The sequence below is a fragment of the Homarus americanus genome, unplaced genomic scaffold, assembly GCF_018991925.1.
Source record: "Homarus americanus isolate GMGI-L3 unplaced genomic scaffold, GMGI_Hamer_2.0 scaffold25013, whole genome shotgun sequence".
NCBI lineage: Eukaryota > Metazoa > Arthropoda > Malacostraca > Decapoda > Nephropidae > Homarus > Homarus americanus.
Window position 1 is genome coordinate 7,249,109 of NW_024722158.1, and position 27,435 is coordinate 7,276,543.

Below are 27,435 nucleotides of genomic sequence, written 5' to 3' on the forward strand. Positions count from 1 at the left end.
CAAAACATAAACAAAACATAAACAAAATATAAAACAAAACATAAACAAAACATAAACAAAAATAAACAAAGAGAAACAAACAAAAAACATAAACAAAACATAAACAAAACATAAACAGAACATAAACAAAACAAAAACAAAACGTAAACAAAACATAAACAAACAATCAGAACATAAACAAAACATAAACAAACAATCAGAACATAAACAAAACATAAACAAAACATAAACAAAACATAAACACCCTCTAAATATAACTAAGAATGACCCACATCCACATCAGGGTACGACTTTGATACGACGACCTTGCGACAGCTGAACGACTAAAAACAATAAGGTTCTAATGTCCTGGTGGTTGTTTGTCGTTATATTAGATGCAATGACAGGTGGGTGGTTGGGTGGGTGGGTGGGTGGGTGGGTAGGGGTGGGTATGTGGGTGTAATATCTGGGTCAAAGGCGTAGAAGATAATGCAGTTGGGATGAGGAGGAGGTAAGGCAAGAGGAGGAGGAGGAGGAGATGGGGTGCAGCTGGGAGATGGAGGGGGGGGGGAGGTGCAGGTGTGAGGAGGAATGAGGTTCAGCTGGGAGGAAGAGGAGGAGGAGAATGTGAATGGAGATGACCTAAGAGCAGAGGAGAAATAAGAGAAGGAATAGAAGATGAAGAAGAATGTGAGAAGGAGGGAAGTGTAGAAGGGAGGATGGAGGAGGAGTTTTAGTTTAACAAATTTATTGACAAAGCTTGTAGTACAGTTTGCCTATTGTGAGTAATTCAGTCAGGTCTTGACACTGAGGGTGGTATCACTTCTCACTGCCACGTAGGACAGAGGTTCATACACAAAGACATGTGGGTGATGTCACTGTTCACTGCCATGCAGGACAGTGGTTCATATACATTGGACGTCATATTCTAATTGAAGACTAATCAGTGTGGGCTAGCAAATTTGGGATAAACAGCAAGAATGTCCTCAAGCACACCTGATTCAATGTAGTAATTACAAAGTTCATGATACAATAAGTCAGGTGGCCTGAAGTCTTTGACAGTGTCACATTCAATAATATAGTGTTCAAGTGTATGCTTTAAAGGTTTATCACAAAGTTTACATGCTGAGTGTTCCGGTATGGGTACAGCGTTACTAACTTGCCAGATGTGTCTGTATCCTAGCCTAATTCTGGCCACGACTACATCACATTGTCTGGTTCTGTCCTTATGAGGAGGAGGAGGAGGAGGAGAATGAACCCCTCCCTCCCTCCTTTCCTGAATCATTTACCACAATGCCCTACACACACACACACACACACACAGCTTCCTGTATACACATCAATCTAACCTCTGGGTTTCATCTTACACTCATCCTTCTATCCCCTTAATCCTTCCCTTCTTCCTCTTCCTCTTCCTATCTATCTATCTATCTATCTATCTATCTATCTATCTAATTTCCTTAATAAAACTGTGACTCTCTCTTTGCTCAAATATGACTCAATTCACCCAGTCATCCACTCATCCACTCAGTTAACAGCCAACAACACCAAACTGACCAGTCACTCCAGAGCATCAGTAATGTCCAGTTAAGTCAGTCAACAGTTTAGAATCAATAACACTATATTTGGTACAGTTCAACTATAACCAGTCATCCAGTTAGCAGTCAAGGGTAGATCATCATGTGTTTAGACTGTCACCTCTGTTGGCCTTGACTGTCTCGAGCGACTGGTGGGGTGACTGTTAGTTTATCCAAGTATGTTTATTATGTTTAAACTGGGGGCTGAGTCTTGTCTTGTGTGAGAGAGAGAGAGAGAGAGAGAGAGAGAGAGAGAGAGAGAGAGAGAGAGAGAGAGAGAGAGAGAGAGAGAGAGGCACATAACGTCATCTTTAACCTATAACACAAAGACATATAAATACTCACTCATTAACATAAATGGTCAACCTCAATTTAAAGGACTATATGGAGAGGAAAATTCGTTATATCGAGGGTCCGTTATAAGCGAATCCCTCATCTAACGGATTGTATGTAGAAAGAAGTTCGTTATATGTTTGTCTGTCAGCAATAAATTCAAGTTGGATAAGTTTAGGTTTAGGAGGGAGATAGGAAGGAACTGGTTCACAAATAGGGTGGTGGACGAGTGGAACAAGCTTAGCAACTTTGTAGTAAGTGCGGGAACTCTGGAAGGTTTCAAAAGGAGGCTAGATAGATTCATGGATGAAAGAGAGTGGTAGTAACTCTCGACAGGAGCTGCCATGCACAGGCCAACCGGCCTATTGCAAACTCCTTATTTTCTTATGTTCTTAAATCGTGTACGTTTGTCTGTCAGCGTTGTGGTAAGTTCAGAAAGGTTAAGAGAAGGTCAGGAACCTCTTCAATGTAACCCTGTCTTATTAAGTTCATTAACCCTGAATTATCAACGGAGGTCTTGTTATATTGATGAGTTTTGTGCGTCCACACACACACACACACACACACACACACACACACACACACACACACACACACACACACACACACCATCTGGGTGACACCGGGTGTGCTTTCATTGCACTGAATCACTGTCTAGAATTAAAACAAATGCCTTTTTTATACTGAGGCGTTCCGGTTAGTGTTGGTGGTGAGGGTGGTGGTGTTGTTGTTGTTGTTGTTGTTGTTGTTGTTGGTGGTGGTGGTGGTGGTGGTGTTAGTGGTATAAATAAAGTGTTAAGAGAGAGAGAGAGAGAGAGAGAGAGAGAGAGAGAGAGAGAGAGAGAGAGAGAGAGAGAGAGAGAGAGAGAGAGAAATCTTAGAGTTATAACTGAACTTGATCTAATAAAAAGAGCTTCTGAACTTATTTGACCCTGTGAGAAAACTTTTGACCTTTGACCCGGTAGGAGTGAGCGAGGTAAGGATGCTGACGATGATGAAGCCTCTCCTTCTGTTCTGCGGGATACTCTTTTCCTCCTGGCGACCGACGACCTCCTACGACCCCCCTGCCAAGAACGACAACATCCTCCATCAGGTAGGTACTGAGGGGGAAAATATACCTGACGACCTCCCACGACCTCCACGACCTCCCTGTCAACGACGACCCCCCATCAGATAAATTAATTCATATTCCAACTACAATTAATTTTTCACAACTAATTCCCTTAATCGACCTCACAATTAACCCCCTTTAATTATATACACATAACCAATTTAATATCAAGATGTTAACAAAATCACCTGTGACCTTTGACCTGACCTCTTTCTTTCTTTCAGGTGACACAAGTGACCCAAGCTGACCTTCAAGTCGACCCTTCCTCTCCCCACCTCCCTAAACACGTGGGGGGCCAAGAGGGGGAAAAAGAGGAACTCGGGGAAAATATCATCTGGGAGGAAAATTTGACCCTAAACGACCAGAAGGGGAATTTCTGGTCAACTAGGGGAGAACACGGAGAGATGAGGAATAAGAGACAAACAACATCGAATAAACAAGAGAGAATAAAGAGAAAAGAAGTAGAAAATACGAATAAACAAGAGAAAACAAAACAGAAGAAGACGCAACGCAACGTAAACACAGACACCAAGAGAGTCACGAACGAAAGACGACTCAAAGAAAAGAACAAAGAAGAGAAGAAAAAGAGAACAAGAATGCAACAGAGGAAGAAACTGAAGAAGACGTTGCAGGAGGAGATGAAAAGGAATAACAGAATAAGGAGAATAATGGCTAATAAAGGAAGAACAAGACCAAATATCGTCTTCATTTTAGCAGATGATTTGGGTGAGTGTGATGTGGTGTTGGATGATTTCTTTAGTGAGTGGATGATTCGGATGATTATTTTTACCTTTGGATGATGGATGATTATTCTACCCTTAACTGATGGATGATTCGGTTGATAATTTTACCTCTAAATGATGGATGATTAGATGTAGATGATTTGGATGATAATTTTACTCTGAATTGATGGATGATTTGGGTGATAATTTTATCACTGTATGATGGATGATTTAGTTGTATTTTTTGTTTCCATTCCTTCCCTCCTTCACCGCCTCCTCCAGGATACAACGTCATCCTTTAACTAACGCCTACTCCTTCCTTCCTTCACCGCCTCCTACAGGATACAACGTTGTCCTTTAACTAACGCCTATTCCTTCCCTCCTTCACCACCTCCTAAAGGATACAACATCATCCTTTAACTAACGCTTACTCCTTCCCTCCTTCACTGCCTCCAACAGGATACAACGACGTTCCTTGGCACAACCCAGATATCAAGGCCCCCGAGCTGCTGAGACTAGCTCGTCAGGGCGTGGTGCTGGAGAACCATTACGTCTTGCCTTTATGTGGTCCTTCAAGGGCTGCCCTAATGACTGGCATCTACCCCTTCAGATATGGCAAGCAGGTCAGTCAGTCAGTTAGTCAGTCAATTGGCTAGTCAGTTATTCAGTGAGTCAGTGAGTTGGCTGGTCAATAAATGAGTCAGTCAGTAACTTGGCCTGATCAGCTAGTCAGTCAAATCAGAATCAGTGAGTCAATGAGGTCAGGGGATGAGTCAGTTGGCGAGTCAGTGAGTAGGTCAGTAGGTGAATCAGTAGATGAGTCAGTGAGTAGATCAGTGTATCAGTCTATTTGCATACCATTCACCAGCCTACTCCAGCCTGCTCACCAGCCTGCCCCAACCTGCGTTACATGAGCCTACTATCCCTGCATAATTTTTCTCTTATTAAATAACATAAAATACTCCCCCAAAATATTACCTTAACTAATTGAATCTTGTTAGTGAGGAATATTTGTCAAGTGGAAATATTACATCGTCTCTTACCATAATATCCGTAGAATAGTATTTCTTTCACCTGCTATTGTAAACACACTTTGAAGTTATTTATAAATCACGATATAATAACACTAACGTAATGTCAATAACGGAATCACAAACACAAATAATCACATATCACAAATTATAATCCTATTGTCTTCATCATTTTCCGCTATTTTATCAAGTTTTCTAGAGGTTTTACTATTTTTTCGAGTTAGTAATTGCTAGTTTATTATATTAGGTAATGTTTTTAAGCTATACTGAGTTAATACACTTTAAAAGACAATAGTTTTTTTTATATCTCAAACACAACAAACACGATGAACCGATATGCAAGCATGTGTTTGTTTATGTTTACCTTGGCGGCCATGTTGGTGTGGCAATAATGCTTTTGTTAAAGAGTTTGATGTATGGCGTCGGAAGAGAGACTTTAAAGATGGAGGAGATAATTACTTACGTTATTCTGTGCCTATTTTTCTCCCGCCGTCTGTCCGTGGCGTCCTTGGATCTCTGTGTCGTCTGTGGCAGGCGTCCTCCACCCCACTTAGTCCTACGGGCCTCAACACCTCCTTCACACTCCTCCCACAGCGCCTTCGTCAGTTGGGGTACAACACTCATCTCGTTGGCAAGTAGGTCACGCGAGTTCGTCTATCTATCTATCTATCTATCTATCTGCCTATCTATCTATCTACCTCCATCTAACTCTCACCAGGTGGCATCTCGGCTACTGCAGCTGGGCCTACACCCCTACAGAACGCGGGTTCGACTCCTTCTACGGCTATTATCTAGGCAGCCAGACCTACTTCACCAGGTACAAGAAACTCGGCCCTAAGAAAGGTTTGAAGACTATTAAGTACCCACGTATTTTAGTTTCTATTAAAAAAGTATTTATAAAAAAATATAAAAAGTATAATAAAATAAAAGTAAAAGTAAAAAAAATGATGAAAGTCAAATAAAAAAATGAATAAAAATGACTAATAAATAAAATTTCCAAAATCAAAACAATGAAAACGATAATAATAACAAGATCGACGACATTCTTCACATGACGTCACTTCCGGCAGGGTCACCATTTTGGAGGGACCAAAACCAGGTATTGGATGACCACAACCCATACCGAGGACCTCACCAGGACCCCATAGACAGTTCCCTGAAGCACCAGCACCGTCTGAAGGAGGCCACGAAGAAGAGGGAAGAGGAGAGAGAGTGGGAGAGACAACCCTGGCTCACACCCGAACACAATCAACAGGGTGGCTACGACTTCCGCTTCAACCATAAACCTGTCCTGAACACATCTGAGTTATATTCTAATGTAAGTTATGTTTTGTTTGATTGACTGGACGATTGGTTGATTGACTGACTTTAACAACTTGCCTTACTGATTTGCTTGATTAATTGATAGACAGAATGACTGACTGACTGACTGACTGACAATGCTATTTTTTCTCCACGTGAGGGATAACGTATCTCCAAATTGCTATTCACTCTTTGCGTTACCGGACATACGACCAAACCCGGACTAACACAGACCCCCCATAGTAACGCAGACTCAGACCAGACCCAACTTAAAGGGTGTCATCCTTGAAGCCCAACAGGTGAATGATGGTAATGAGGGTCACACCTGGATAAAAGGTAAGACCTCATAACAGGTAGAATAAACCCCCTTGATTGTGTCCCAGGTAACCTACAAGTCGGCCTCCTCACCTCCCTCCTTCTCCTTCACTACCCTCACCTACCCTGGCTAAAAACCCTCAACCTCCCGCTCAACCCCCTCTCTCCACAACAAATCCCCTCATTCTCACCTTCCCACAACAAATCCCCTTAACCTCCCCCCTTCACAGCAAATCCCCCTCAACACCCACTCCTTCCCGGGTAACCCCTCTCAACACCCCCTCCCTCCACTGCAAATCCCCCTCAACCTTTCCCCCTCCAAGGCAAATTCCCCACCTCCCTCCCCCCTTCCATCCCCCTGACCATCCCATTATAATTCTTTACCTTTCTGATTCATTTCTGACATTCTCAAAGACTCATGTGGAGGCTTAAGACCATATCCATCTAGCTGAACATAACAAAGGCACAAAAATGGCGTCGTAACTGCCTGAGACTCGACTATAACCCGGCACGTTCTTTGATACTCTATGATAAAGAATATAGTTTAGTGTCTTGAGTGTCTTGGGGGTCTTAGTCTTGAGGGGTCTTAGTGTCTTGGGGGGTCTTGAGTGTCTTGGGGGTCTTGAGTGTCTTGGGTTGAGTGTGTCTGTGTCTATGTTTTGTTTCAAGATCTAATAATATACGTCATTAATTAGTTGTGGTTTACATAATGAGATGTTGTTATTGTGGAGGAGGGAGGGGAGAGGAGGGAGGAGGGAAGGAAGAAGGGAAGAAGGAGGGAGTAGGGAGGAGAGGGAAGGGAGGAAAGAGAAGAAAGAAGAAAGGAGGAGGTATGGTAACGGTAGCTAAAGGGCGACAAGAAAAAACCTAACCTAACCTAACCTAACCAAAGCTAATCTAACCCTATCTTAACTTAACCTTCAGGAGCTGTACGCCGCCCGGGCTGAAGAGCTGATTAAGAGCCAGGCATCGAGGGGCACCGGCAACCCGCTCTTCCTGATGCTGTCGCTGCAGGCTGTTCACGGACCTGTCCAAGTGCCCCTCAAGTACAAGCGTCGACACAGAGCCATCAAGAACCTTCACAGACGAACCTTCCACGGTGAGTCTATCCCTCCATCATCCATCCGTCCGTCCGTCTGTCCGTCTATTTCTCTATCTATCTATCTATCTATCTATCTATCTATCTATCTATCTGTTTATCTATCTATCTATCTAGTCACCCATGTATGTATGTATGTATCTGACCACAGTATCATCACTACACTTACAGGTATGGTGAGCGCCCTGGACGAGGTGGTGAGTCGGGTGGTGAAACAGCTCAAGAAATCTCGTCTCTATGACAACACTATCATCGTCTTCACCACTGACGTAAGAGAGCATAAAGAGACGGAATATATTGTTGTGTGTGTGTGTGTGTGTGTGTGTGTGTGTGTGTGTGTGTGTGTGTGTGTGTGTGTGTGTGTGTGTAATAGACGTAAAGATAACTGAATTATAATAACTAAAATAACAGCAATGTTAACCAAATATTGACGTGACATTTCATTTTTACCTAACATCACCTACCCCTCCCTATCCTCCCTTACCCTTCCCTCACCTTCCCCTACCCTCCCCTACCTTCCCTTACCTTCCCCTACCCTCCCCTACCTTCCCTTACCCTTCTACCCTCCCCTACCTTTCCCTTACCTTCCCCCTACCCTCCTCCCCTTACCTTCCCCTTCCTCCCTACCTTTCCCTTACCTTCTCCTATCCTCCCTTACCCTTCCCTCACCTTCCCCTACCCTCCCCTACCTTCCCTTACCTTCCCCTTCCTCCCCTACCTTCCCTTACCTACAGAACGGAGGCAACATTAGATCAGGGGGTAACAACTTCCCCCTTCGAGGCAGTAAAGGGGGCGTTTTTGAAGGGGGAACTAGGGGTGTAGCCTTCATCCACTCCCCCCTTCTCCCACGGACCGGCTACAAGTACACTGGGTGAGTCATAATACGTACACAGGTTAACACGTACGTACACATGTGAGTTAAGTACAACTGCATTACTAAGACACTGTTCGTAATGATGATGATGATGATAGAACTAGAATTAATAGGAATAGGCAAACTAATTAAAAATGATAACTACAACAACAACATTAACAACAACAATAACAATAACAACAACTACAATACAATGTCACGAAAGAAAACAAAACATTCCCATCTCGTCACCATCTTGTTATTGATGGCAACAGCTGATGGAGGCGTGACGTCATCACCATGGGAGCCGTGACGTCACCAACAGGGGGGGGCAGTGACGTCACCACCTCGTGTAAACATGGCTGGGTGGTCTCTTAAAATGTCATCCTTTATTTACACACATGAACGTATCTGTTGTCTGTTGTGTCTGTCTACTTCCCTTAAGTATAAACATGTACTTATTAAATTCCTGTTTATAAAGTGAGAATATTTATAAGTGAAAGACTCGGTAAAGTAACCCATATCCTCCCCGTCTACTTATCTACTTAAGAATAAACGTAGTAGTAACGTCTTTTATAAGTACAAAAACAAGTGTAAGTATATGTTTATGTGTTGTCGATTTATTCACTTAGAATATACTTATAAACCCCTATCCATAAGTAAGAAGCAATTGTAAGTAGATTCTCTCTCTCTCTCTCTCTCTCTCTCTCTCTCTCAACCCCTCCTCCCCCCCGCAGGATGATGCACGTAGTTGACTGGTACAACACACTGCTTCACGCCGCCCATGGGACCCCTTCTACAGGAGACGAGAATAGAACTCCCCTACAGGATGATGAACCGCAGGAGGAGGACCTACCTACGTGGGCAAAATTTTCATCCTTTATGGGCCACATGGGCGTGGTAAACAGCACCATGGGAGGAGAGGAGGAAGATGAAAGCGGGAAAAACGATAGTGTGGACTTGTGGTCAGCCATCTTAGATAACAGGGAGTCACCTCGTTCGTCTTTTGTTTACAATGTGAGGAAGAGACCGCTAAGGGGCGCTATAAGGTGGGTACTGGATTAAGACTTTTCCTAAATCCCTAAATCCCTAATTATCTTACGATTTCGGGGATTTATTTAACTTACAATATCTTCAGAATTTAAATGATTATTCACCCCAAAAATTTTCGTATTTTGTTTTTAAAATTTATAGATATAATCCAGATTTTTTAACGCTCTATTGTAATTTAACTTAACATATCTTTAAATTTTGATATTATATTATTTTTTTTTGCCATTTATGGGTTATTTCATCTTAGTTTAAGATTTTAGAAGGAAAATTCTGATATATTTTTTTCATAACGTCCATAATGACTACCATGCCTTCAATAATCGCTACCATGATGCTTATGACCACTGCCATAAATACCATGAACTCTAATAATAATTACTACTACCATAACTACCATGAACTCTACCATTACCATGACCTGACCTTCTGACGGTGCTCCCGCAGACGTAAGAACTGGAAGCTGGTGGTGGGTGACGGTGGGCGGTACGATGGGTGGGTGCCGCCGTCAGATGTGGCCGGGGGAGTCAGTACTCGTTGTTGCTCTAGCTGGCACGCCCGCACGCCCGCACATAACGTCATGCTCTACAACCTCAAAGGTGAGTCGTATTTACCTGTAGAAACATCATTAATCCCTCAATTACCTGTAAAAAAACGCCCACCGCAAAAAAACGTTTCAATCACCCGTGAAAAAACGTAAAGAAGTTTAATTTACCTGTCGTAATACTAAATAACATCGAGTATATAACAACGTCTCTATAGTCATGTTTACGATCACATTCTATGACGTTGGTAATTTTAATAACGTTTTATTCTGCCAATTTAACAAAACATTCTAAAGACCCATTACTACCTGTGTGTATAACAAGGCCACTCACTCCTAACTCTTCTCTTCTCCACCCTTCACCCCATCAGATGACCCGCTAGAGACAACGAACGTGGCTTCTCTGAGGCCTGACGTGGCAGCTAACCTGCAAGCACAACTCCGCTCCTACGCCTTCCAGAGCCGTCACCCACACAGTCCTCAAGATGACCCCAGAGGACACCCCAACCTCCACGGGGGGTTCTTCTCCCCAGGGTGGTGTCAGCCCATCGTGTGAACCCCTGGGAGTGGACACGAAGCCGCCCTACGAACCCCTGGGGCTACATGGTTCAAAACACCTCCCTTAATGGTGTCATATTTATTGATTTCTTAACTGTTTATGGAGTCGAGGTTCCGTACATGTGTTTGTTTACTGTAATGTTGTGGGACGAGTTCAGATACACAGGTAAACAACAAAAACAACAACAACAACATCTTCATCATCAAAATAACACCTGGATACTCCTCATTATCTCAGGTGTACCTTAATGAACACACCTTAATCAATAACTAACCAGAAATACAACACCGTCACCTTACCTGAACCACAACACAACTCACCTTCATAACCACAACCTCGAATGTTTCCTTTATAACTCTACAAGGTTATAGGATACATCTTTGTACCCTTTTGGGCTTTCATCTTGAACTAAGGTTTCTCAGAGCCATTCATTCCGGCATAACATTCCTATTTCATATCGGAGTTTAAACGATCAGATTCTCAGAGGCTCTTACGTGAAAAAAAAAAAAATTATGGTAAAAAAAAAAGGTGAAATTTGATGATTTAATTGATTTTTGTATTTTTTTATATTTTATAATTTATGGTTTATTATATAGAACCAAATATAGGTTTAATTTTGCTTACTGTTTTATGCTTTGAGGGGGAGGAGGTAAAACGTGTGTGTGTGTGTGTGTGTATATCATCCTAATGAAACAAACAGTATTAGTGTTATACGACTCACTGTACATACATACATACATATATACACGTTATCTATGTATACCTCTACCACTACATTCACTCATCATACACTTAAACAGTCACAGAATTAGACAGATTGACGGACAAACAGACAGGCAGACAAACAAATAGGTGGACAGACACATGCACAGACAGACGAACAAGTTCACAAACATAAAGAAAAACACTCAAACAAACCAACGAAAAGACACACAAATAAACATACACAGACTCAAACATACAAACAAACACATAATCAGACACAAACACACAAACAAGCAAACAAACACACTCAACCACACATAAGCACTACCACAAAAACTCAAACAAAAACAAACACAGTCAAATAAGAAAACAACCTCAAACAAACACACAGACACACACAAATACAAACACAATTCAAATTCGTAATCTATATCTTCTGTGTATGAAAATTTATATCATATAAATAGTGAAGGTTTAGTGTATATAGATTCTTTTCTTTGAGTTTATTATATAATGTTTATGTTTACCTGAGTGCTAATTAGTCCTATTGTAAAGGTAAAAATAATAAAGTCTTTTAAATGTTTACTTTTATGAGTGCTTGTATTCATTCCTTTTAACGTATGTGTGTGTGTGTGTGTGTGTATGTGTGTGTGTGTGGTGTGTGTGTGTGTGTGTGTTTGTGGTTGTCATTCTCAAGGTGATTAATCAAGCCACAAATGACGCAACTATCCTTAACGAATTATCATACATACTAATTCATCTACCTGTTGCTAATTCATCTCAACATACAGTCAGTTGTCACAGGTAGACATGAGGCTCTGGACAAGACATGAGGTTAATTAAAATAAGAGAGTGAAGTGACATCGGGAAATATCTTGATATACTTGTAACAGCTGACTTTTTTCTCATTACCTGTTACGAAAGACATGTGGGGGGGTGAGGGGTGTATGGGGTTGTGGGAGGAGGGGTGTGTGTGTGTGGGTGGGGTGTGGAGGGAGGGAGGTGTGTGGGTGGGGTGTGGGAGGGAGGGAGGTGTGTGTGTGTGGGTGGGGTGTGGGAGGGAGGGAGGTGTGTGTGTGGGAAGGATATGTGTGTGTATGTGTGTGTTTGTATGTGTGTGTGTGTGTGTGTCGGCCTTGAGATATAAAGTGTTCTTTCCCACTACCTGTTGTCATGAGAGCCACCAGTCACCACACCCTCTCTCTCTACACTGTGTGGTGACAGTTTGACACAGGGTGGGGACTGTCCTAACGTGATTTTGAGGCCAGGTCCGTGTGGTGGGGCTGCCTGTGGTGGGGGCTGCCTGTGGTGGGGGCTGCCTGTGGTGGGGCTGATGCTTACTTGTTCAGAGAGGGAGATTTCATCATATCATTGGCTGGTGTGGGTGAGGGTAAGGACTCTAGGGAGGTGGGCGTCGAGGCTAACAGGTATGACCGGGATTACAGTTATGCTTCTCAGTGGGTTAGGTTAGGTCAGGTCAGGTCAGGTTAGGTTAGGTTAGGTTACGTTACGTTACGTTACGTTACGTTAGGTGAGATGTTTTCCACGCCCCCCCCTTTCCTTCACCCCTAACACACCTCGATAAAGAGTTTACCTTTTAAATAAGAACATAAGAACATAAGAAAATAAGGAGTCTGCAGTAGGCCGGTTGGCCTGTGCATGGCAGCTCCTGTCGAGAGTTACTACCACTCTCTATCATCCATGAATCTATCTAGCCTCCTTTTGAAACTTTCCAGAGTTCCCGCACTTACTACAAAGTTGCTAAGCTTGTTCCACTCGTCCACCACCTTATTTGTGAACCAGTTCCTTCCTATCTCCCTCCTAAACCTAAACTTATCCAACTTGAATCCGTTGCTCCGAGTCCTATCCTGCTCGGATATTATAAGAACTTTATCTATATCCCCTTTATTGATTCCTTTCACCCACTTAAATACTTCTATCATATCTCCCCGCACTCTTCGTCTTTCTAGGGAATGCAAGTTAAGTTTCTTTAACCTATCCTGATATGGAAGGTTTCTAAGTCCCGGAATCATCTTTGTCATTCTTCGCTGCACCGACTCTAGTGAATTTATATCCATTCTATAATAGGGGCACCAGAACTGAACCGCACAATCGAGGTGCGGCCTGACTAGCGCAAGATATAGTTGCAATAAGACCTCTGCACTCTTGTTACTTACACTTCTAGATATAAGACCCAATACTCTGTTTGCCTTATTTCGAACATTAACGCACTGTTTTCTAGGGCTTAGGTCGGGCTTCAAGTACCCTAGGTCTCTTTCACAAGTCGACTTCTCTAGGTTGATGTTGTTAAGGCTGTATACATTATCAGTAAACTTAATAAACCTAACGTAACCACCGTAATGTTAAAATAGGTTATCAGCAGGTGAAAGGGGGGAGGGTAGATAAGTCTGTAGGTGATTCCTCCTTTTCTTATCACGTCCCCCCCCCCCTCCCCTTAGCACTATCAGGGGTATTTAAGGGAGAGGAACAGGTGGTTGAGGTAGGGTATTGGTTCGTCTCTTGAAGGTGAGTCTGTCTGTCTGTCTGTCTATCTGTCTGTCTGTCTGTCTGTCTGTCTGTCTCCCTAAAACAGTAACACCTTAAAACTCTTCCCCAGATTACATGATGGTGACGCGTGTGATGGTGACGGGTGTGATGGTGACGGTGATGGTGATGGTGGTACAGGGGAGTCCATTCCCCTCTGACCACTGGGGAATGAACATGACTACGGTAGGTGATGGTGGGGAGAGGAAATGTGTTGGGGTGAGGGGGGATAGGGGAGTTAATTTTACTATGGTGGGGAGAGGAGGGGTGTAGGGTGAGGAAGATGGGGAGTTAATTTTATTATGGTGAGGAGAGGAGGCGTGTAGGGTGGTGGGGTTTGGGTGTTAATTTAATTATGGTGAGCTATAATGGGGAGAAGGGGAGAGGTGTATGGGGTGAGGAAGATGGGGAGTTAATTTTACAATGGTGGGGAGAGGAGGAGTATGGGGTGAGTAAGATGGGGAGAAGTCTTAAAAAAAACCACTACTTGGTATTTTTTTAACTTGATATAGAGAAAACAACCAAAAAAATACATATCTCTTTTCACTATTTTCTATTTCTTTTTTTCACTCTATATCTCCCCTCCCTCTCTCTCTTTAACCCCCTCTCTCTCTCTCTCTCTCACTCTCTCACTCTCTCTCCAGCCTGAGTTAATAGAAGCCAATGGTTACCCCGTCGAGATTCACCACCTCACTTCAGAAGACGGCTACATTCTGGAACTACATCGCATCCCACACGGTAGATCTGGACCCTCTGAGAACCGCCCCGTGGCTTACTTCGAGCATTGCCTCCTCTGCTCCTCCTCCGACTACCTCATGAATGAACCTGAGAAGGCCATAGGTGAGACAGAGAGACACAAAGACACATAGAGAGATAAACAGAAGGTGAGATACAGAGAGAAAGACATAGAGAGATGGAGAGATACAATTACTAGCCTTTAAAGACTATCTAACTCATCTATGACCTTCCTGATAGGGTATATGATGGCTGACGCTGGTTATGACGTGTGGCTTTCTAACATGAGAGGCAACACGTACTCAAGGAATCACACGACACTCAATCCAGAAGACGTCGAGTTTTGGAAATTTTCGTGAGTTACCCCTGAGACGTTTTCTTTGATATCTCGGGCGTTTATAAAATTATAACGTTAACTTTGATGTTCTGAGTTGCTAGATAGATAGATTGGTGATGATATCCAACAACCGAACAATGTAAAAACACAATGGTAAACAGTAAGTCAGTATTAACCTCCCACACACACATATATTTTGTATTGTCTTAAGGGTTTCATTTTTTTATTCTCAGGTGGGACGAGATGGCACGTTACGATGTCCCCGCTAGCATCGACTACGTGTTAGGTGAGACGGGAGCCGATGGAGTGTATTACGTCGGCTGGAGTATGGGAACGTCTGTATTTTGGGCGCTAATGAGTGATAAGCCTGAGTATAACGATAAGGTAAGGGTGAGGAGTGGGTGGGAGGGAGGGAGTGGGTGAGGGAGGGACAGGGTGGGGTGGGGAGTGAGGGAGGGACGGAGGGAGGGAGAGGGTGAAGGAGGGAGAGGGTGAGGTGGGGAGTGAGGGAGGGAGGGAGGGAGAAAACATATCTAGCCTATATCAAATAAAATGTCTTAGAATTATGTATTAGTACTATACACCACTCACCATAACCACCACCATAATCTCACACCATCATGGCACCATCCGCAGATTAAGGCAATGGCAGCTATGGCACCAGTGGCATATACAGAAAATACGAAGGGCATAATGAGGGAATTGGCACCATTTTCTCATGATATCGATGTAAGTATGGTACTTCACTATAATTTACCATGAGTCTCTATAACTATGGTGAGTCATTATAATCTCAGTATGTCTTCAAGGTCATAGTTACCCCTCCCATCTCTCCCATCTCTCCCACAGTTAATGACGTCCTTGTTGGGAGTGGGAGAGGTCCTTCCCAGCAATGAACTGATGGACTATATGGCTGAGCATTACTGCGCTGTGGAAGATCAATACGTTGAGGTCTGTTATAATTTCCTCTTCCTCCTGAGTGGTCCAGATCCCGATCAGATTCCTAAGGTGAGTGGGGTGAGTGGGATAGGAGGGGTGGGCTGGGGTGGGGTGGGGAGGGGAGGGGTGGTGTGGGGTGGTGTGGGGTCAGAGGGTGGTGTGGGGTGAGTGGGTGGGGTGAGTGAATGGGTGATGAGTTATAGAAGGTGGGTGGTGGGTTATAGAGGATGGATGGGATGGGGTGGGTGATTGAGAGGGTGGGTGGTGACCTACTCCCATCGTCTGCTACCCATTAACCTTCCTTCCTCGCCTCCTACAGGAATTCCTGCCGCTGATCGTGTCCCATATGCCTGCTGGTACCTCAGTCCACACCATCCTCCACTTTGAACAGCAGATCCCCGCAAGTAAACAAACGTGACCACTAAATCCCTGGACCCGAAACCTGCCCTAACTTGTCCTTAACTGTAGCTAGTCTAACGTACCCTTAACTTAACCTAACTTATTTTGATCTTCATCTGCTTGTATAACTTATTCTTAAAGTAAAATAATTAAGATCTAATTTAAACTAACCTAACTTAACCAATTTGTAACCTAACCTAACTTAACCAATTTGTAACCTAACCTAACTTAACCAATTTGTAACCTAACCTACATATTATAGTGTAAATAAACCCAACCAAAACAATAACACACCTGTAATAATCGATCACAAAGGTACTCTACGTCTTGTGTTCCTTTACAGAGAAGTTTCAAATGTACGACTTTGGTGCCATTGGTAACCTGGAGCACTATGATCAGGACACACCTCCCATCTACAACCTCAGCCGTGTTACTGCTCCCGTTGGCCTCTTCTGGGGGAACACAGATTGGCTAGCTGATCCCACGGTACTGTCTGTCTGTCTGTCTGTCTGTTGAGGTGTTTCTGTGGGGGTTTGATGAGTGTTTGAGGTGTGTGTGGGGTGTGTGTGGGGGGAGTGTTTGTGGGAGTGTGTGTGTGGGTGTGTGTGTGTGTGGTGTGTGTGGGTGTGTGTGTGTGTGTGTGTGGGGTGTGTGTGTGTCATTGCGTGTCTGCGTGTACGTATTTAACCTAACCAATCTTAACTGATTCTAATTTACTTCAACTTAATTTAACTTAACGTAATATAACTCAATCTAATCTAACCAAACTTAACTGAACCTCCTTTAACCTAATCAAACCTAACCTAACTTAACCTAACTCCACACAGGACGTAGCAAGGCTGGCATCTGAACTACCCAACGTGGCACTTAACTTCAACGTTAACAAGACGCAGTTTAACCACCTTGATTTTGGCTGGTAAGATTTTATGTCCATACACTCACCCTAAGAACCTAACCTAACCTAACCTAACCTAACCTAACCTAACCTAACCTAACCTAACCTAACCAAGTCTAAGTAAGCCTAATCTAACCTAACTTAGCCTAACCTAACTTAATCACTAATCTTATTTAACTCTCTCATTCTCCCTCACTCTCCCTCTCTCATTCTCCCTCACTCTCATTTCTCCCTCCTCTCCCCTCTCTCATCTCCTCCTCTACCTCTCATTCTCTCCTCCTCCTCCTCCATCTCCCTCCTCTCCCTCTCTCATCTCCCCTCACTCTCCCTCTCTCATTCTCCCTCACTCTCCCTCTCTCATTCTCCCTCACTCTCCCTCTCTCATTCTCCCTCACTCTCCCTCTCTCATTCTCCCTCACTCTCCCTCTCTCATTCTCCCTCACTTTCCCTCTCTATCAGGGGTATCGACGCAGACAAGTACGTTTACCAACACATCCTTGAGTTCTTCGCCGGCTACTGAAGAAGGCGTAGGAGGAGGGACGAGATATAGTGACTCCCGTATAGGCAGCGTGGTGAGGACCTGGCCAGACACAGAAGAGAAATGATGATAAATGAATAAAGACGAATAAAGATGAATAAGAAGATAGAATGAGATTAATTAACATAAATCATTAAATGTAAATAATTATACCAAGAATTATGAGTGAATGAAATAGTAAACTTGAATGAATAAATAAGAAATAGGGTATTAATAGTGGTGGTGTTAGTGCTAGTAATTGTGGTAACCGCTAGTAGTGTTGATGGTGGTAGTGTTAGTAGTTGTGGTAGGTGTTGCTATTGGTGATGGTAGTGGTAGGAGTGTTATTAGTAATGGTGGTAGGTGGTGCTAGCAGTACTGATGATAGTAATGTTTGTAGTTGTGGTAGATGCTAGTAGTAATGGTGGTGGTGGTGGAAGGGGTTCATTATCACGCACACACGCACACAACACACACACAACACACACACACACACACACACACACTTGGGAAGACACATTGCACAAGCGAGAACAAGAAACTGGTATAAGCGATTAATGTTTTTATGGTGTGCACGTGTAGGTAGGAGAGGGGTGGGGGGTAGGGAGGGAGTGAGGGAGGGAGAGAAGGTTACGGAGGGAGGTAGAAGCCAAGTGTGTGGGGGGGTGGGGGGGAGGAGGAGGGGTCGGGGTTCCTCAGGTAGACACTATGACGGGTTAGAGCGGCAGGTAATCCCCAGGTGTACTGGTATTATGAAATATTTAATCGTGACGTCAGTTTTAAAAGTTCATTGGAGTATTTTCGTCTTTTAATTTTGTTCTTTGTCTATAAGAGAACTTTTGTTATTGTTGTTATTTATTTGGTTATTTTTTTGCTGTTATTTAATCGTTTTTGGCCATTGTTATGTTGTTGTTATTATTTTGTTATTGTTGTTGTTATTTATTTGGTTATTTTTTGCTGTTATTTATATTATCATTGTGTCTATTGTTATTATTGGTGTTATTGTTGTTATTGGTGTTGTTTTTTTATTGTTGTTGTTATTGTTATTATTGTTGTTATTTGTTGTTGTTATTATTATTTTCCCGACTGAGTTAAGCAAGAAAGACAGTGTACATTAGACAGTAAATAACAGACATTAGACAGTAAATAACAGACATTAGACAGTAAATAACAGACATTAGACAGTAAATAACAGACATTAGACAGTAAATAACAGACATTAGACAGTAAATAACAGACATTAGACAGTAAATAACAGACATTAGACAGTAAATAACAGACATTAGACAGTAAATAACAGACATTAGACAATAAATAACAGACATTAGACAGTAAATAACAGACATTAGACAATAAATAACAGACATTAGACAGTAAATAACAGACATTAGACAGTAAATAACAGACATTAGACTGATAAATAAAAAGATAGACAGTAAAATAACAGACATTAGACAGTGAAATAACAGACATTAGACAGTAAATAAAAAGACATTAAGACAGTAAATAACAGACATTAGACAGTAAATAACAGACATTGAACCTTGATAAATAACAGACATTAACAATGTAAATAACAGACATTAGACAGTAAATAACAGACATTAGACAGTAAATAACAGACATTAGACAGTAAATAACAGACATTAGACGATAGACATTAGAAGTAAATAACAGACATTAGACAGTAAATAGACAGATATTAAATAACAGACATTAGACAGTAAATAACAGACATTGACAATACAAATAACAGACATTAGACAGTAAATAACAGACATTAGACAGTAAATAACAGACATTAGACAGTAAATAACAGACATTAGACAGTAAATAACAGACATTAGACAGTAAATAACAGACATTAGACAGTAAATAACAGACATTAGACAGTAAATAACAGACATTAGACAGTAAATAACAGACATTAGACAGTAAATAACAGAAATTAGACAGTAAATAACAGACATTAGACAGTAAATAACAGACATTAGACAGTAAATAACAGACATTAGACAGTAAATAACAGACATTAGACAGAAGAAACACACTTTTCATAGGGTAAATTAACCTCCCCTAAATTAACTTCAGGGAGAAAATTAATAAAACAAAAGATTAACAAATTATTTAACTAAGATGAAAAAAGTAAAGAAAAATTAGTTTGTCAGGTGTGTATGTATGTGTGTGTGTGTGTGTGTGTGTGTGTGTGTGTTATGGACGTGTGTTGGGGAGGGTGTGTGTGTGTGTGTGAGGGGGAGGGTGTGTGTGTGTGTGTGTGTGTGTTGACGTTGGTTTCTGAATAGCTAAAAGCCATAATTGAGAAGGAATAAATCTGCCAATTACATAACAGCACTAAATAACCTTACGACCACATATATTTTTTCTACAAGACAACGTGAAACCAGGAAGGGAAATCCATTAAAAAACCTGAGAATCTACCAAACAACCGTTCACCTCGTCTCTCAAACTGACTCTCTACTGGGCAAAAAACCACTCACCTCTTCAACTCTTAATAAGTGAGAAAGTTGATTTGCCACTCCGAGGATTTCCCACATCGACTCCTACGGCTTATTTGAATTTATACCGGGTAATACCTGGTACATTCTCCTAATTATCTGTTTTCTGCCTTCTGTCTGTCTGTTGGGTTATTTTATATGTTTGCTTGTCTGTCCTTCTGCCTGTCTGTCTGTCCTCTGCCTGTCTGTCTGTTCACTGTCTAGAGTCGCAACATTGCCATTGCGACAAGAGAGTCTTGGAACACTGTAGGAGGCGGGGGGTAATCATCCTTTTCGCATATTCCTATCCTCTCTCCTATCCTTTCTTTCTAACCATCTTCCCCTTGTTCCTATCCTCTTCCGCCTCCTCTCCTATCCACTCCTTCAGCAACGGAATTCCCATCGTAGAAACAGGTTTGGGAGGTGGACGGGGCGAGGTGTGTGTGTGTGAGTTCCTGTTAGGCGTTGCATCGTGGCAATCCCCAGCTTATTGCACAGACACGCCCCCTTTTCCCCTCTTGCAACATATTTATACCTTTTGTTGAGGTAAGGATGAGTGTAATAATAATAGTAATAATAATAATAATAATAATAATAATAATAATAATAATAATAATAATAATGATAATAATAATAATAATAATAATAATAATAATAATAATAATAATAATAATAATAATAATAATAATAATAATAATAATAATAATAATAATAAAAATCAATAGATACAAAAATAATTACATTAAATACAGACAGGTGTACAACAGGTGTTAATTAAGGTAGGGGGTGCGCGGGAAAATATTTGTTTACCTTCTTTGTTGAGGTCGGTTAGAGTACAAAGACCAACTTTATCAAGAAACGGAAATGACGTAATATAACCTTGCGTAGTATGATATTTTTGTCGTATTCTCCCTGAAATGGTGGTGTATTCTCCCTTCCATGTACTCCCTTTATGGATATGTGTGTCTCCCAATCTCCCTTTGTCTTCTGTGCCTCTTTGTGTGTGTGTGTGTGTGTGTGTGTGTGTGTAAGGGAAACATTCACCTGTAATATCCCTTAAAGAGAGTCACCAACTAATCACACACACACACACACACACACACACACACACACACACACACACACACACACAGCCACCATCATGTACCACCAACTTCACATTCACAATAACTTTCTTCAGTATTTCCCCAGAACTTTCCAAAACAACATCGTAAAATATTCCCCCCAACTTTCCCTAGTAACAGTTAATCTCCCTGATATATTATGGGTTTTTTCCCCCCAGGTTCATCGTCCTCTTCCCTGAACTTTCGTTACTCTTCCCCGCACCACTTACTCCCTCCAGCGTGTTTTTACCCCAGACAACGCTTGGGTTTGGTGGGGGAATTTCCCGGTAAAGTCATGAAATGATTTTTGTCTTCTGAGAATTATTTTGCATCGAATGACTCTTAGCGGTTAATACCTTGAAGATTTTGTTCTGGAGTTTAGTAATGATTACGTAACAAATTTTATGGAATTACCTGTGAACTTAGACACCCGGGCTTATTTCACCTGAGGATTATACACTCCTAACTCTATCTAAGGGGGGTTAGGTTAAGTTAGGTTAGGTTACGTTACGTTAGGTTAGATAATGATAGGTTGCCTTAATTTTCAGGTGATCCAATTTATATATTTTTTACGCATACAAGCCTTATTCTATTATGAAATGAGACTTTATTTACATAGTGGATTATTGATACACTACGCCTTTTCATCGATCGGGGGGTGGGGTGGGGTGGGGGGGGGCCTGTGTTGACACTGATAAATATGAGTAGCAAAGGACACCACCTTACAGCGCCCGACGGGTAGGTGTGGCGGGAAGACGAACTACACTAATAATATTGACCTTTGATGGGGGTTGCAAGTTGGTCTCCTTCGTTAACCTGATCCATATTTATATTTTATTGGGTGTTTATAACAAATGCAATTAATAAACAAATATATTTTTAAGAGACTTCTGTTTTGTTTACCGCCAAGATCAATCCCGTTCACCTGTTACTAATGAACTTATGACCTGCTTTACCTTCATCAGGCTCATTTGCTACCACCAGCGTTCGTAAACCAATGCACATCCGGCACAACAACCATACGCTTAACATGACCCATAATGCACTTGTAAAGGGGACAGTCAAAAATACGTCGAGATCTGGGAGCAAGACACATCACCCAGCAGCTACACACCCTGGACTACACACCCTGGACTACACACCCTGGACTACACACCCTGGACGGACGAGTTTAACAAGAAATAAAACAGCTTGAGCAAGAATTCCTACAGACTCCAGCAAGTAATGATAACAGCAAAGTTAGTTAGACCTCAAAAGTCAGCCAAACCCCAAGGCGGCCATCACTAACCTTGATCTATAGCACCAGGGAACACACAACCTCTCCTATAGCTGGTCTAACACACACACACACACACACACACACACACTACAGTACCTTATCTGTCGCCGGATCTGTTAGTACTTCCGGTAGTGGTAAGTCCTAGTTCCCTCTTGAGAGTTGTCCAGTGAACTGAAAAAAAAAAATTATGAACCTGTTTTAATCCCGTTTCTTATTGAAGCACTGAAGAACATACAAACATGAACAATAACAACTACAACAACAACAGCAATAACAACAACAACAACTACTACAACAGCACCTACAACAACAACCAGAAGAATATACAAACAACAACAAATACTGCTACAACAATAACAACAACCAAAAGAACAAACAAACAACAATAACAACAACCAAAAGAACAAACAAACAACAATAACAACAACCAAAAGAACAAACAAACAACAATAACAACAACCAAAAGAACAAACAAACAACAATAACAACAACCAAAAGAACAAACAAACAACAATAACAACAACCTGAAGAACACGCAAACAACAACAACAACCTCACATAACCCCACGAGTACAAACAACCATAGATAACAATTCAATCATAATTTTCTTTTACATAATCCAACAACACTTGTTATCTATAACCATCACAACACAATAAGACTCGTATAAAACAGATGGACTCACCAATGACGTAATCAAGTGCCTCATGTCAGGGGTTGGGTGAGAGGGTTAAGTGTGTTGTGAGGAGAAGGGGGAGGAAGAGACAGGCTGCTACTATCTCTCAAACCACATACATAGATACTGAGCCTCTTGGTAACTGTTAAGTGATTATTAACCTTCTTTCATCTGCCAAACGTATGAGTGTTTTTTTTTTTCTCATTTGATTTTTTTTTATTTTCTCATTTGACTTTTTTTTAAGTTCTCTTTTGACTTTTTATTTTCTCATTTGACTTTTTTATTTTCTCATTTGACTTTTTTTATTTTCTCTTGTGACTTTTTATTTATTTTCTCTTTTGACTTTTTATTTTCTCATTTGACTTTTTGTTTATTTTCTCTTTTAACTTTTTTATTTTTTCATTTGACTTTTTATTTATTTCTCATTTGACTTAGGTGATATTCATGGTGATCGTTTAACATACGATTTAATAAAGTAACGACACTTAATAGTTAATTTAAGTGGATGAGAATTAATTAGGTAAGTTGTTTTTATGTTTATTTTTCACTATATATTCAAAGGTGTTGTGTATAAGTTGTTTTTGTTTCATCTTTGGTGTGAACAGTAGGTAAGGAAGTTAGGCAATAAGATACTGGGTAGTAATCGTTAAGGGGTTTTATTTTATAATACATTTTATTATACAAAACACACATACAGAAATAATTATATAATAAGGAGGGGTTGTTGTACACCTCAAGTCTCAGGTGTAGGTGTTTGTAAGGCTCTAGCCGTGGGTCCTCTTGCTGCAGCAGTAGTACTTGCTGGTGATCTCGGTGTAACAGTAGTACCTGGGACAGTCGCCGGAGTTATAGGAAGGTCTGGTGTCGTAGAGCGTATAACCCGGCACGATGTTGGGGTAGTGGGCGGGGTCGTGGCTGGTTGTGGTTGACCCTCCACGAACATCTACTTTCAAAAGAATTCCAGAACCGTGGACATCAGTGCCATGGGAGGCTCCACCGTGGACATCAGTGCCATGAGAGGCTCCACCGAGGACATCAGTGCCATGAGAGGCTCCGTCAAGGACACCAGTACCATGGGAGGTTCCACCAAGGACACCAGTGCCATGGGAGCTTCCGTCAAAGACACCAGTGCCATGGAAGCTTCCGTCAAAGACACCAGTGCCATGGGAGACTCCACCAAGGACATCAGTGCCATGAGAGGCTCCGTTAAGAACACCAGTGCCATGGGAGGCTCCACCAAGGAGACCTGTGCCATGGGAGACACCACCATGAACAAGAGTGGCCACAGGTCTACGGCCACCATGTAGGCCACTGGTGGAATGACCATAAGGGCGGCGTCGACCACCGTAGGAGCCATGAGGACTGGCGGCCGCCAGGGAACTCAGCACCACCAGGAGCAACACCACACTGCCCTTCATCATCATGCTGTAACAAACACCACTTTTACACTTTCTGTATATTATAAAGATTTATCATTAGCTGACAAGATATAACGCAAGACTTACTACAACTTGTGGCGTCTCCTGCAGACGTAGACGTACCCTTCCTAAGGCACGTCTTGAGGGTCCAGATACAGTGATATAATATCATAGTTACTTACAGTATCTTCGTTCCGGTGAAACTAAGCTAACTTAAAATGTTACCAGACCATCGACACCAGATGACAGTCAACTAGGTGACCTGGGTCATGACCAGAGCCTCCCGCCCTCTGGTGGCCGAGGAGTAACGCTCATCAGGGATAATCGTACACCTACTCCAGGGTCTGTCTCCGTTACTTTACAAAGTTAGGCATTTAATAAACAATTTCAAGTAAATATTTAACTAAATTTTATAAACTTTTGTACTAAAGTTAGTTTATAAAGAGAGTTGTTCTGGATATATAACTCCTCACCTTGTTGTGTTGTGAGCCACAAGTGTTGTGAGTAGTAACAGAGCCAACCAGTGTTATATACCCCGCCCGCTGCTGCGTTACTTCAACAAAACATAATATTGTATTCCTGGAAATCCCTGCAGTTGCCAGCAACCGACCGCGACTACCGGCACTATCAAAGTTCACTATTTATATTAACACACACACACACATATATGTAATATATATATATATATATGTGATAACTGCATAACATGTTCTATACTGTGTATTATTCATCATCACTTTTGTATTTCTGTGAAGGGAGGGAGGGAGGGGTCGACACCTCTCTGGCTGGACGAGATATTTTCCAGGTATTTCGGGTGAGGAAACTCCACCTTACACAAGCGGCTGTAATAGACGTTTTTCTGGACATATTTACTGGTTCCTTATATCTTAACGTAGCCTAATGTACTGTAACTAGTTATAGTCTGGTAATATCCGGCTCTAGAGGTGTGTGTGTGTGTGTGTGTGTGTGTGTGTGTGTGTAACTATATAATCCACAGCAACTCTCTTAAGAACATAACGTTAGTACCAAGACAAATTTAGTTAAACATTTTCTGTGTGTCTGTACCACCTTATTCTCTGTGGAATACGGAATCACTGTAGTCTAATGACATAATACAGATGATTTATACACTAAAAGGCCTTATACGACTTTGCTCCAGCGCCTTAACTCGTCCCTCCATGCTCCGGGTCCGTCTCTGTTCGCCTATATACGCAAGAAACACGAGTATGATACTAAGAATATATAACTTATACAAATGGTGTAGATGATATACAGACTTTAACAAGACTTTGTGAACACAGACTCGCTGAGGTGTTGACTATGTGTTGTGTGGAGGAAGAATTATTATAAAGACTGACAAATATTTTAGATGTAAATGTTTGAGTATTTTAGAGACGTTTGCAATATCATATATGGGTCGAGGCTCCACCTTCCTCCTCTCATAAAACAAATTTACGGCCAAATACCTGGGCGTAATCACAGCTTGATATAGATGACGTAGATACTGTAAGTTATATAAATCATTGATCCTCTACTGATAATTGTAAACTAAACTAAATGCAAATAATAAAAGTAACAATGTTAAATATCAGTTTAGACTAACAAATTCAACAGTAATATTTTGCTTCAAAAATAAGCCGTATGGAACCCGATAGTCTCACCAAAAGTGCAAGCTTCCGCCATCTGTTAGCAAAATAATGAACTTAACGTTGGCGTCGCCAAGGAGAAGACAGTAAATGTAATTTAATGTTTTTTACCGATATACGTCATCTTTCACGAGTGATTTTACAATATACAGGTGTTGGCGGAGGTAATGAAGAGTTTACCTTCCCGGGGTCGTGTTTAGATACTGTACACTAAAATAAAAGACAACGGCAGGAGAAAATCTTAAACTTACGATAATTTTCCACCTTTAGTAGTCAAGTGAACCTAAATGACTTATTTGGTAAACATTTGCATATGAAATATTTGATATAGAAAAATGATACACTTATCTACATGGAGGTAGGATATATTACTTTAATAGGGTATTGATTAGAGAAGCAGGATATACCGTTGTTTATCAGGTCGGCAGGATACGTGATGCATTTGTGACTCGTGATATTTGGTATAGGTTAAGTAAGGACAATATTGCTAGACTATGTCACATTGTCTCATAAATGATCCAAGAGGCTGTTCTTACCGTGAGTCAGACGAGTATAGTGAACATTAACTAAATTCCATGTTATTTCTAAACTCAACTCCAAGGTGACCTGAAATTAAACTTACGTTTAATCTTACGGACTAATACCTAACTCAGTACCTGTACGGCTCTGAGCAAATCTGCCAAGGCCTTTCCTGCCATCACCACCACAACCACCGGCCCCGTCGCCTTCACCACCAACACACTCATACATTTTCTGTGTGTCTGTACCACCTTACTCTCTGAGGAATACAGAATCACTGTAGTCTAATGACATACTACAGATGATTTATACACTAATAAGACCTTATACGACTTTACTCCAGCACCTTAACTCGTCCCTCCATGCTCCGGGTCCGTCTCTGTTCGCCTATATACGCAAGAAACACGAGTATGATACTAAGAATATATAACTTATACAAATGGTGTAGATGATATACAGACTTTAACAAGACTTTGTGAACACAGACTCGCTGAGGTGTTGACTTTGTGTTGTGTGGAGGAAGAATAATTATAAAGACTGACAAATATTTTAGATGTAAATGTTTGAGTATTTTAGAGACGTTTGCAATATCATATATGAGTCGAGGCTCCACCTTCCTCCTCTCATAAAACAAATTTACGGCCAAATACCTGGGCGTAATCACAGCTTGATATAGATGACGTAGATACTGTAAGTTATATAAATCATTGATCCTCTACTGATAATTGTAAACTAAACTAAATGCAAATAAT

General features: G+C 41.5%; 3 protein-coding genes across 5 annotated transcripts in view; 2 read left to right on the forward strand and 1 right to left on the reverse strand.

Moving 5' to 3' along the window:
* LOC121862185 (arylsulfatase I-like) overlaps positions 1–11,468 on the forward strand; it is a 17,168-nt gene extending 5,700 nt beyond the window's left edge. For all 3 annotated transcript variants that reach the window (XM_042360264.1, XM_042360262.1, XM_042360263.1), the window contains exons 2-13: positions 2,855–2,982; positions 3,225–3,726; positions 4,182–4,345; positions 5,288–5,388; positions 5,472–5,596; positions 5,824–6,071; positions 7,295–7,469; positions 7,641–7,738; positions 8,204–8,340; positions 9,060–9,371; positions 9,820–9,971; positions 10,288–11,468. In XM_042360264.1, the coding sequence (XP_042216198.1) occupies positions 2,872–2,982; positions 3,225–3,726; positions 4,182–4,345; positions 5,288–5,388; positions 5,472–5,596; positions 5,824–6,071; positions 7,295–7,469; positions 7,641–7,738; positions 8,204–8,340; positions 9,060–9,371; positions 9,820–9,971; positions 10,288–10,472 (2,310 nt within the window). In that variant the 5' untranslated portion in view covers positions 2,855–2,871 and the 3' untranslated portion in view covers positions 10,473–11,468. The remainder of the gene's footprint in view (positions 1–2,854; positions 2,983–3,224; positions 3,727–4,181; positions 4,346–5,287; positions 5,389–5,471; positions 5,597–5,823; positions 6,072–7,294; positions 7,470–7,640; positions 7,739–8,203; positions 8,341–9,059; positions 9,372–9,819; positions 9,972–10,287) is intronic.
* A 970-nt stretch (positions 11,469–12,438) lies between these two features.
* Positions 12,439–17,673, forward strand: LOC121862186 (lipase 3-like). Its single transcript, XM_042360265.1, has 11 exons — positions 12,439–12,570; positions 13,798–13,910; positions 14,369–14,564; positions 14,700–14,814; positions 15,030–15,180; positions 15,433–15,525; positions 15,646–15,804; positions 16,055–16,139; positions 16,478–16,620; positions 16,962–17,050; positions 17,489–17,673. Exons 2-11 carry the CDS (start codon positions 13,803–13,805, stop codon positions 17,547–17,549), a joined length of 1,200 nt encoding a protein of 399 aa, XP_042216199.1. The 5' UTR covers positions 12,439–12,570; positions 13,798–13,802; the 3' UTR covers positions 17,550–17,673.
* Positions 17,674–23,739: 6,066 nt separating this feature from the next.
* Positions 23,740–25,101, reverse strand: LOC121862210 (glycine-rich cell wall structural protein-like). Its single transcript, XM_042360305.1, has 2 exons — positions 24,992–25,101; positions 23,740–24,525 (listed from the first exon to the last, which is right to left on the reverse strand). The coding sequence occupies exon 2, from the start codon at positions 24,522–24,524 to the stop codon at positions 23,865–23,867; it is 660 nt and encodes a 219-aa protein (XP_042216239.1). The 5' UTR covers position 24,525; positions 24,992–25,101; the 3' UTR covers positions 23,740–23,864.
* Positions 25,102–27,435: the final 2,334 nt, after the last annotated feature.